This window comes from Rattus rattus, chromosome 1 (assembly GCF_011064425.1).
Source record: "Rattus rattus isolate New Zealand chromosome 1, Rrattus_CSIRO_v1, whole genome shotgun sequence".
Classification (NCBI taxonomy): Eukaryota; Metazoa; Chordata; class Mammalia; order Rodentia; family Muridae; genus Rattus; species Rattus rattus.
Window position 1 is genome coordinate 129071203 of NC_046154.1, and position 12172 is coordinate 129083374.

The 12172-nt window shown below is 37.8% G+C and overlaps 1 protein-coding gene across 2 annotated transcripts in view; it reads left to right on the plus strand.

The window, feature by feature from the left end:
* Positions 1 to 12172, plus strand: part of Lrrc69 (leucine rich repeat containing 69) — a 128505-nt gene that overhangs the window by 71700 nt on the left and 44633 nt on the right. For both annotated transcript variants that reach the window (XM_032905631.1, XM_032905623.1), the window contains exon 7: positions 4515 to 4694. In XM_032905631.1, coding sequence (XP_032761522.1) covers positions 4515 to 4694 — 180 coding nt within the window. The remainder of the gene's footprint in view (positions 1 to 4514; positions 4695 to 12172) is intronic.

Below are 12172 nucleotides of genomic sequence, written 5' to 3' on the forward strand. Positions count from 1 at the left end.
CCGACGATGTAAAGCATTCTGGACAAGTTTGTAAATGTGTAACACTGGTTTGTCACGAATGCAGATCCTCCATGTAATTTGTTTGAGTTGCTCACAGAATTCAGAGGTAACCTCTGAGATTTCCAAACTGACTCAACAGCACAGAGAAGTAGAAAGTTTTGTTGGATGAAAAGAAAAAGGGAATTTATTTTTACTTTAGCATTCTGAATATTTTTTTTCTGCTAGTGGGGTCTTTATTGCTTCGGCCTCATTTCACTTGGTGCCTTCTTGATGAAAGTATGTATATGATCTGGAATTCACCATGTCCGATCGGCAGAGCTAGTTATTGAAACCAAAGGAGGGACCAGGGAAGCAAATGACGGACTCCTCTGCTCTCAGACAAGATAAAGAGCACAGGTCCTCCCACAGTCGACCATGAGTCTCTAGCATGAATGTTGATCTACCAGTTTTGTTTGGATCTAAGGCTGAACATACAAGATTGCTTCAGATAGAAATTAGTTTTACTGCTTTTAAAATTGTTTTCTTACCACGAAAGTAATATAGATGCATATATAGGAATAGGTAAAAGCCAGACAATGGCACTGGGTAAAAGGACTGAGAAATCTGGTTAGCGAGGCATTACTAAGCTATTCTGTGACTCTCTTGTGTATTTAGAATATATTTCAAGATGAATTTACACTTTATATGTTACTTAGAGACTTGGGCTTTTTAGTCCCTTTTTTGGTGACTGTGTTTTTAATCAGATTAAAAACATTAACACATCTTTAAAAGTGAATGTATGTTATTCTGTTACATCATAATATTTTAACTATTTTAACTATTTTCTCATTGCTAGATGTTTAGATCATTAAAATGATCTATATTTTTTTGACTCTATGAATTAGGCCTTTCTAGTAAGTAACACAATTTTGAGGTTCACAGTGTGATCAAATATCCTGCAACAGAGGCTAAACTGATCATATTCATAGGAAATTTCTCTTGTGTCCATATTATCTCCATGAATAAAATTGCAGGGGAAAAGAACTGATTTCAGCTCTTCTTCAAACTCCTTTCTGGATATTATTTTCTTATATGCTATTATTTTCTGCTCTTGTATAGAAAAATTGTACTTGAAATTTAAATCGATTAAAATTATTTAAACCTGACACATTACATTTAAGCATCCTCAACTTGTTCTTTTTTTCCCCTCCTGCATCAAGCATATCAGATTAATGAATCTAGCTACTTATTGTAAGTTTTCTGTGGACAGGTACTGTGCTTATGAACAAGGTAGTTGTTTCATAACCATCAAGAGGTAGGTATCAAAAAAAAAAAAAAAAAGAGGTAGGTATCTTTATTGTACCCTTTTACAGGTAAGGAAACTAAGACCCAGAAAGTCTAACTAACTTTGTGAAGTCACCAAGACAGTTTTCGGGATTAGGTGTTGATACTTAACTTCTACAGTCGACTTTGATGCCACACAGTGCAATGTTCCCAGGAGAGAAGATGTAGAAGGTGCTTGGGATAGAAGACATGAGGTTCTTGACTGAGGAGGAGGCAGACATAATATTTAATCTGATATGGTATCTTTACTTCAAGAACTCTAAGACTAATAGAAGAGCATTTCTTTCTTTTAATTTTCAAAATAGTAAAGTGGAGCACAGACTTAATTTTATGCATATATTATCAATAAATGTATGCATGTATAGATATATAGTATAAATGACTAGTTTTACTTATGTAAGTGATTTAGGTGGTTTTGAAAGTACTTCTATGAATTTTTCCTCAAATGGTGACTCAAACTGACTATATATTTCTAGGTCATTTCTAGTAAACATGTGGTTAACATTGTTGGTTAGCGGTTAAACTACTTTGGGTTTCAATGAGCCAAACTGTCTTTGCCTTAGTAAAGAATTTCTTCTCTGTATCATTCCAATTTTAGTATATGTGCTGCCGAAGCGAGCACAGTAAAGAATTTCTAAAGGATATACTTAGTTGTTTAGATCTGTAATCCTAGCTTCATTGGTCCAAGGTCTGTCTGAGTTATGGAATGACTTCTAAGTGGGCTTGAATGACTCAGTGAGACTGTCAAATATTAAAAAGTAAAGCAAGGGTTGGGGATATAGCTCAGTGATAGCGTGCTGGCAGTACTAACAAAGGGTTTTAAGAACCTTCCTCACCTCAGAAATTTATTCACTAGAATTTGATGCTGGTAATTCAGTACATCGACAGATGCAGGCCAAATGCCTTGCCAGTATTATCTCAGCTCTATAAACTCTGTCATAGTAAAACTCTCCTTTTACACATGAGATACTTGGGACCAGATGACTTAAAAGCTTGTCCAAACAAGGCCATATAGTCAATACCTTATTGAACCAGTGTGTGAAACGCTGCACATGATGGACTGAGAGTCTTTGCTATGGACTCTGCCTCATGTTCAATCAGTAGCAGCTCACTATACAGTCATTTCTAAGTTCTTTTTATAATTTTAAACTTATAGAGATATAGTTTGTTGACATATAATTTCAAATGATCATATGTAAGAATGGACCTGAGTTTACTTTCAATTTATAATGGATCAGAAATTAGAATACCATATGACCTACATAAAATAACAAAATAGCATATAAGTGATTCAAGATAAACAACTCATTTATTTGTAAAAGATTTCTTAGATTTAAAATACCACTGCAATGATGTCATAATTACATGCTATATTTTCAGAATAATTTATAAAATGTAAACTCTAAAAGATACTATTGTGTTCTAAAAGATACTATTGGTTATATCAATTGTATCTTTTTGCTTACCCACATTTCTTTTTTTTTTTTTTTTTTTTATTAACTTGAGTATTTCTCATGTACATTTTAGTGTTATTCCTTTCCCCGGTTTCGGGCAAACATCCCTTCCCTCCCCCTTCCTTATGGGTGTTCCCCTCCCCACCCTCCCCCCATTGCCGCCCTCCCCCCTACAGTCTAGTTCACTGTTACCCACATTTCTAAGTAAAAACTTTAATTTTCAATGACATCCATTATTCTTCCAAAATAATATGTTGGCTTCAAGAAAAATATAAATAATTAGCTGTCAATCAATGATTGAAATCAACAAACGTGCTTGGGTTCAGAAGTCATAAATGGTAAAAACAATTTTATGGCTTAATATATGGGTCTGTGAATTCCATAAAATGCTTTTGTTTCTGTTCAGACAGTGTATACTTGTCTATGAGTTTCCTGCATACTAGAGCTAGCCACCCAAATTTGTCTACTTAGCTAATAACATACTTCTAATACAAGCATTTTTAACTTGAATTACAAACTTCTCCTTGGAAACAGAGAGAAGGTGACCGTAAGCATGTGATGGTGGAACTCCTGACAGTATTAGTGCCTTCACATTTTTTCTCTGTTTACTTTGCCATTTCCCCACTCAGAAGGTTTTGCATGTCCCAGGATGCTTTGCTCTGTGATAGTAGTCTTCCAAGACACTTGTTGTCTGGGTAGCATGGGCATAGAAAGGAGCAGGTCTACAGAAATATGTAGGAATGATACATTCTTGAGATTTTTAAAGACTTCAATTAGCATGAATTAGAGGGAGAGTTTTATACATATTGATATGTATAGATTTTCAATAATGATGTACAGAGCCGATATGAACTATTAGAAAACCCCTTATTCTGGGCAGGAAAATATGTCCTAAATACATTGTCCTCAATACTGTTTAAATTTCAAGCAGAGTTTGTGTAATATTTATACAGGACTGCCATGCAATATAAACACACATTGCTTCATAAACACAAGCATTGTTTTTGCCTTGTTGACTTTCTGGATTGGGGCACTTTTAAGGAGTGAGGCAAATGCCTGTTTCCTTTGCTAGGTCAGTGGAGACTAAAGTTTATATATCATGTGCTGTGTTTTACTTGAGTTGATGATGTTGATGGTACTGATGGAAGGCAACTTCTTTTTCTTCATTACCTTTTGATCATTTAGTGTTATCATCAGAATTAGTCCAATTTTCTCTAGATCAACATGGTGAAGCTTAACAAAGATTTACAGTAGAGATTAGCTTACAGACTCTAATACCCCTTAAGTCACACAGATTTGACTGGATTATGAGCTATGGTTAGGATAGGAAGAATTTACAGCCTAGTAAATACGACTGAATCTTTTTTAATGTCTGGGTAGCCCCTGCTTATTGTACTAATATTTAAAAAAAATGAAGTAAAAGAACTTCTAATTTTATTAAACAAATAATGTTTATTTTATTAAACAGATAATGTAAATTTATTATGACTTTATATTATTATTTTTTATGTTTAAGAGATAAAAATATGGTAGAAGATATCCTTTTTTTTTCTGTGAAAGACATTTTTTTTGCAATGAGCCACGTGCAAGTCATATATATGTCCTTATATAGTGTTGTAGAATCTTAGATTAATAAACAAAGAATTAAGCATGATTTTGAACTAATAAAATAGAAATTAATGTAATGTATAGAATTTGAATTAATTTGAAGAACTATGGTTTTTCTTTTTAATTTAGGAAATAGCAGCAAGATTTGTCCTCTCTCAATTAGAAGAAAACAACCCTTTGATTACGGATGCCATAGAGTGTTACCCAGAGGTCAAGGACAAACTCTCCAAAGCGAAAAAATGTTCGATATGCAGAAAACCTTTCTTATCTGAGTGGCTGGAATGCGTTTACTTTGTTCCTCCATCGAAGGTAAACAGTGTGCTTTTATTGTGGGAAAATGAGCATAAGGACTCCCATGTCTGTCCTTACTAATGATATTTGTACCCATCGTTGGTAGGATTTATGATAAACACATTCAGAAAACTGTGTTATAATCATTATTCCTTCTTCCGTTTGAATTCAGAGTCTTTATCACAATACATACACTCCACCAAAATTCCATGAACACAGGGAACGGCAGCACTGACCTTTTGCTGTTCAGCACGTGAGATGCATGGGTTAAAAGTTCACTAGTTCAGTTTGAGTTTCAATGGAAATGTAAAACACCTTACCATGCTTAACTCTCACTGCCCTAGAGACTGTGGGACCTGGGAGAATGGAGCTGATAAATGAGGCCGACTAAAGTCTCGTGCAACAGCCAACATTATTCAGAGCATCGGACCATATAGACTTTGAGTGTCAGGGAAGGTCACATGAGTAAAGTTCTCATGAGTCCAAGTTGTGTACAATCACAAGGACAATCTGTGTGTGGCAAAACACGTTTTTCCGTAGAGGCAGGTAAAGGAGAGTTTACCTGCATAACAACAAGCAATAAGGAGTAATCTGAAGTAATCTCGATCCTCTCTGGTATCCCCTGGAGGAATATGAAGATACATTCCAAGAATAATTCTGTGTTTTGAAGAAGCCAAGGTCACACAACCCTTTTGTTTTTTGGGAGTGTTAAAAGAAATCACTCTGAATTTTCATAGGACTCCATTCCTGGACCATGTCACCTGGAGCAGTTCTCAATAGGCAGCTACATAGCTTGCGATGTAAATTTTACCCAAGTGTTTAGAAGACTTCTTTTCACTTCAGATGACCAAATAACATTTTACGTAGGCAGTACAGTCTTTATCACAACAGTGTTACAACTGTTCTGTAGCAGGAAGGCATCTGTAAGCAATATATAAAGGGATGTGAACCTTACCTTTAAATTTCATAAAATGTGAAATGTATTATTTTTCAACCACTTAAAAATATTAAAGCACCTGTCGGTCACATGTCCTGAGAACAGTGTGGACCAGGCAGTGTCTGCAGAACCTCAGCTTGCTGACCCCTGTTCTAATGGACCCAGCATTTGTTCTTGACGCTATAACTTCTTGTCTGGCATTGGTGAAAAGTCTGGGGAAGAGAGCAAAACACAAAAGCAAGTATAAATCATGAACACATGCAAGTATAAATCATGCATATGATAATAGGAAAGAGTGATGTATGTTTTTAGTTTGTTGGGACTTATGTGACATTACTGCTAATTAGATATTTTATGTATTTACATTTCAATGGTATCCCTTTTACCCTCTCTCCCATAACCCCCACCCCCCGATTCTGTGAAGATGCTCCCACTCCCAACTACCCACTCCCACCTCAACACCCTGGCATTTCCCTACACCAGGGAAACGAGCCTTCACAGGACCATAGGGCTTCTTTTCCTATTGATGCCAGATAATGCTATCCTCTGCTACATATGTGGCTGTAGCCATGGGTCCCTCTATGTGTACTCTTTGGTTGACCACCGAGTTACAACACAGAATCTCACCGTCTTGTAACTCTGGAGGCTAGGGGCTTCAATGTCAAGTTCCTTGGCATGACCAGTGCTTTTTGTTTGTTTTGTTTTGTGTTTTGGATTGTGGAGTAGTCTGTTTTACTCTACTCCTATTGCCCTTTTAATGTTAGTAGTCAATTTGGACCTGGAATTTCCCAGAAGACAAGCTTCCAGACACACCAGTGAGGAATTGTCTAGCCTCTGGCCATGCCTGTAGGGGTTATGTTGACTGTATTAATTGGGATTGGAAGATACACACTAAAAGTGGGAATCGCCATTCCCTGGGCCTGTGAGTACAGATATATAATGTAGCAAGATCTCCTTCCTTGCACACATTGTTTCAAGATATCCTTAACTGTGGCCAACAGGAAATTTTCTACAAGGTTCAAAAGACCTTTTGGGGAGTAATTTGGAGAAAATGGGATAATATTCTCCCTTTTGGTCCATCTGTGAACAAATTCCACTTATAGTAGGCAAAGCCACTTGTGATTAGGAGAAACAAAGGAAATAGTTAATCGGAGACAGTATCCTCAAATCATTTACATTTTTTATTGTGCTCTAATGCCTGTAAATGCCTCCAAAAATCTATGAATTGGTAACATCCATTGCAGTTTGTCTGGCTAAATCAGTGTTTGTATTAGAAAGTTTTAGTCTTCAGGGCATCTAGCAAATTTTGAAATTATTTACCTACTCGATGTTCACTGTCTATTTCTCCCACCAAACCTAAGCACAACAGATTTCAGTTGTTTTCTAGAAAAAAAAAAGGCCCAAAGCACCTGATGCTAAATATCAAGAGGAAAAAGAGATCATCTCTGGGAAAATGAGGATAGCTATGTACCCTGCTGCTTGGGATGGGAGTGGCATCTGCTTGTGTGTGTAACCTGTTTGAAAGAGCTCACAGTCTCGTCTGGAATGGATCACGGCAATCGCGAGAACTCTAAAGAGTAAAACTTGCCAAATTACTTAGCAAAAGTTGCCCAAGCAGCCTGCTTCTCCCTGGCCATGTTCGCTGCACCTGGGACAGCTTGCCCTGTTCATTTTTCCCTTGGACAGATTTCTTTGCAAAACCATCCGATGAACTGTTAGCTTCATTTCGAAACTTTTTTTGGGGAGAAATTGCCAGCTAATAAAAATAACCATAGCCAACTCTGTGCTGTCACCTGGAATACCATAGTTAGGTAATATCTAAAACACCCCAGGACACTGATGAGAAATCCTAAGTTTAAACAAGCTAGGTAACTTTGCCAAATTCTCAAAGTTTCCAACTGGAGACCAGGGGCAGAAACTCATGTGTGCTACTCCTTGTACTCAACCTCGAATGAAGAAAATAGCCAGTCCAACTTAGCCAGTCTTCATCTATTTAATTGGCTTTTAATAGAATCAAGTTGAAGAGCCATTTATTTACTTCCTCCATAGTATTCCCTCATGGTATTCCATATATTCTCTCTCTATAAAACTTCATCAGCTGTTGGCAATGTAGACTCCTGGTCTGGAAAGAAATCACATATTCCCAGGAACATCAGAAATTCACAATATAGATATGATGATGAGTCTCAAAACTTACTGTCTATGTCACCTTAATTTCCTCTTTAAGGATATGCTTCCTTGTTTGTTCAAAGGCAACAATAATAGCTCCCATCTTACTGGGCTGTGGCCAAGGGTTCAACAGACTCTCAAGTATTACTTAGCATAGTAGGTGCTTAATAATGGAATGACGTTATTAGGCACAACAGGATGGTTACATTCTTGTAATAAGTAGAGTGATCGTGTGTGGATTCTGTGAGGAAATGGCGCTGCAATTTTGGAGCCCTAGTATGGTGTTTGTTTTCGGGGCATGGAGAATTAATACAATATTAAAGATTATTATCTGCTTAAGATGTATAAGACAATTAAGGGGGCATTAGACATGAACCAGTGTGCAACAATACAGGCGAAAGCGTACAAATAATTAGCTCACTCAGAACTGTGAACACACAAGCTAAGCTAAGGGAGACACAGTGAGAGGTAGCGTGAGATATGCAAGCCATTCAGTATGAAGTTTGAACTTAGTTTTGTAAGCTGTTGTACTAGTTCAGCATGGCTACTGAAAAAACAAACAAGCAAACAAACAACACAAAGGAAAACAAAGCTACTCTACAGGCCTGGGCTTGGAGAACAGCAGTTTATTTTCTAAGACTGTTGAGTGCTAGAAATCTGAGAGTGTATCCAAGGCTTGACTTGGCGGCCATACTTCCTATCCTGTAATGGGATGGGCAAAGGCAGGGCTCAGTAAAAAAGGAATGGGAGAAAAAATATCTGAGACAGAACCAGATAATGGAATCACATTTTTTTCTTTTTTTCTTTATTAACGTGAGTATTTCTTTTTACATTTCGATTGTTATTCCCTTTCCCAGTTTCCGGGCAAACATCCCCCTAACCCCTACTCCTCCTCTTCTATACGGGTGTTCCCCTCCCAATCCTCCCCCCATTACCACCCTCCCCCCAACAATCACGTTCACTGGGGGTTCAGTCTTAGCAGGACCAAGGGCTTCCCCTTCCACTGGTGCCCTCACTAGGTTATTCATTGCTACCTATGCAGTTGGAGCCCAGGGTCAGTCCATGTATAGTCTTTGGGTAGTGGCTTAGTCCCTGGAAGCTCTGGTTGGTTGGCATTGTTGTTCATATGGGGTCTCACGCCCCTTCAAGCTCTTTCAGTCCTTTCTAAGATTCCTTCAACGGGGGTCCCGTTCTCAGTTCAGTGGTTTACTGCTGGCATTCGCCTCTGTATTTGCTGTATTCTGGCTGTGTCTCTCAGGAGAGATCTACATCTGGCTCCTGTCGGCCTGCACTTCTTTGCTTCATCCATCTTGTCTAATTGGGTGGCTGTATGTGTATGGGCCATATGTGGGGCAGGCTCTGACTGGGTGTTCCTTCTGCCTCTGTTTTAATCTTTGCCTCCCTATTCCCTGCCAAGGATATTCTTGTTCCCTTTTTAAAGAAGGAGTGAAGCATTCACATTTTGATCAATGGAAGCACATTTTGCAACTTAAGAGCATAGCTGTGCACTATGCAGGTTTCACGTTGCTATTCTTTGACCACATTGTTGTATTTTCATTTCTTTTGCTCAAATGTTCTGAAAAAAATTAGCGAAGGAAGTATGGGGCTCATTAATCTGATACTTCCAGTCGCAGTCTATCTTTAAGGGGTTATCAACGCAGGAACTTCAGTAGCTTTGCAGACCATATTTGCAGTAAAGAGCAGAGAAACAGACACACACATCTTTGGTCGCTTGCTGGATGACAGCTCAGCTAGATTGTGCTTCGTATATGTGCCCTGGAGGTGATGTCACACAGAGTGGGCTGGGCATTCTTATATCAACCCATATCCTGAACGGTCATTCTGTTACAAAGGAACGGCCCTAGCTCTTGAAAGAAGGATTTTCCTCTGTGGACATAGAGCCATGGGGTATTTATGACAGATAAATCAGATCACTTTATAGGATCCTAACACACATTAGGCTAATGTTGGAGATCACAAAAAATTAAAAGGAAAGAATGAGTGGAAGAAAAAAATTGACACATAAAATTTCCATGAAAATGTTCGAAGGGCTGTGAGAATTCATTTTCCCCAGTGTATATATGCCTAAGGTTACTGTAAACTCCTATAGAAACAATAACGGGGGGCATAAGAATACAGTATGGGTTAAAAATATAATGACTGAAATGTAAACTGGAGGCTTTGATTCCGGCTGATGGCAGAAAATATTAGCTAAAGGCATGGTGTACTTACTGAGTGACTGACTAGTCAAATTAAAAAAGTACAAAACCACATACAATCATATTTTGGTAAAATTATACATAACCACAGATAGATGAGGAGAGCTAATTATGAATGAGAAAAAAATCACAAAGAAATGGCAAGGGACTAAAACAGATTTCTTATGAACCGAGGCAAATATGGAATGATGTTTTCAGAGCAAAATGAGGGAATAGGTCAAAGTCTAGAATTACTGGAGTTGTTGCTGTTGGCATTTGTTTGTTTGAGGCAAGATCTTAGTGTTTAGCTCTAGCTCGCTTTGTACTTGCCGTATAGTCCAGGCTGATCTCGAAGTTCCTGCCGTCATCCTGCTTCAGCCTGCTGGGCACATCACCATGCCAAGCTAAAACCTGGTATTACATAGCTAGATATCCAGATATGTGAATAGATAAAAGGCATGGGGACGTCAGAAACTTTGAGAAAAGTGGAAAAGAAAATAATTTGTTTTGTTATGAAACAACTATTGATTTTAATGCTATTAAAAGTTAGGAAGTGGTTGGGTGACATGGCTCATTAAAGAGCTCTTGCCTAGTGTGTGGTCTCAAAAACTGTCATATATATGTATATATATAATAAAACTCATGCTCTTAAGTATTCTATAGTGAAAAAGTATATGTTTATTATTTTTAGTATGAATTAAATAATCATTATACACAAAATTTTAGGGTATTTAAGATTAAATTTGAAAAATCAACTTGACATTTGAGTGCACCTGGCCAGTTGGACAATCGGAACCTGTATTATTAGTGTCTCACTGTTTGTTTACAGTGTAGAGTGTGTGCAGAATACCTGGGGGATGATAATGACGTTGCCGCCACAGTGTTGGTGACTGTGGTGGTTTGAGTAGGACTGGCTCACATAGGTTCATACATTTGACTACTTGCTCATTATGGTACGAGGTGACAGGAATTAGGAAGTATAGCCTTGTGGGATTAGGTATGGCCTTGTTGGAGGAAGTACGTCACTTGTTTGGCCTTCGGAGTTTCAAATGCTCAAGCCAGGTCCAGGGTCTCTCTCTTCCTGTTGCCTGCCGGCCCGAATGTAGAACTCTTAGCTGCCTCTCAGCACCATGTCTGCCCGTATTGCTATCACGCTCCTTGCCATGATGACAATGGACTAAACCTATGAAAAGTAAGCCATTCCCAATTAAATGCTTTTCTCCATAAGAGTTGCTGTGGCATGGTGTCTCTTCATAGCAATGACACATGGATTAAGATGGTAGACAATTGCTCCTAGTCAGCCTCCAAGTTTATGCTGCCTTTCCATGTAAGTGGGCTAATATTCTATATAAACTTGTTCGCCCAGAAGCCCCTTTTTCTTTTTATTAAAAAATCAATTATTTAATTATCTACTCAGGACCTAATCTTGGAGAGTGCTGTCCTTCATAGTAAATACTTCAATACTTCATTACTTCATTGGAAAACCTGTTTGATAATGCTAGTGTCTGGCTGCTGCTGTGTTACACTGAACGTTCTGCTTCAAGCAGGGTTTGTATCAAAAAGAGGGAGACATTCAGTGAAAAAAAATGAGTCTTTATTCCCGACATAAAACAGAAAAAGGAAAACCAAACAACCCCAAAATTTCAAATTGAGGCGGCTTCTGTTCAGGTGAATGTAATATTATGTCATGCTTGCCTTCTAAACTAGTGAGAGGGCCAGTTGAAAGTAATGGATGAAAAGGATCACTTGGCAATTTACTCAATTTGGTGTTTTAAAATGTTGTAATTATTTGACTTGTTAGCCCTTAGGAATAAGACTTTTCAGTTTAATTGCTATTTCAGCAGGAATCTTTGAAACAGTAACAGAATCAATCCTGCTTAGTTACTAGTAACTTGGGCCACATTTGATCATCAAGTAACTTAAATATTCTTGTAAAGTTCTTTCCAAACTCTTGAGTGATCCTGTGCCCAAAATATTCTTATGAGGGTTTTCATTTTGAATCGGTTTGTTAGTTAAACATAACATTTCCCCAGATTCCTTTAAAGTTGAAGAGTTTAGGCAAGGATTGGCTTGGAGCATAAACTCAGCACTGTATTGAATGATGTAATGTAATTAAAGCTATCCTCAGAAGAGATTAATGTGAGGAGGTCCCAGCATAAATGAGTGAAAACGCTCATCTACTTGATGAAAAT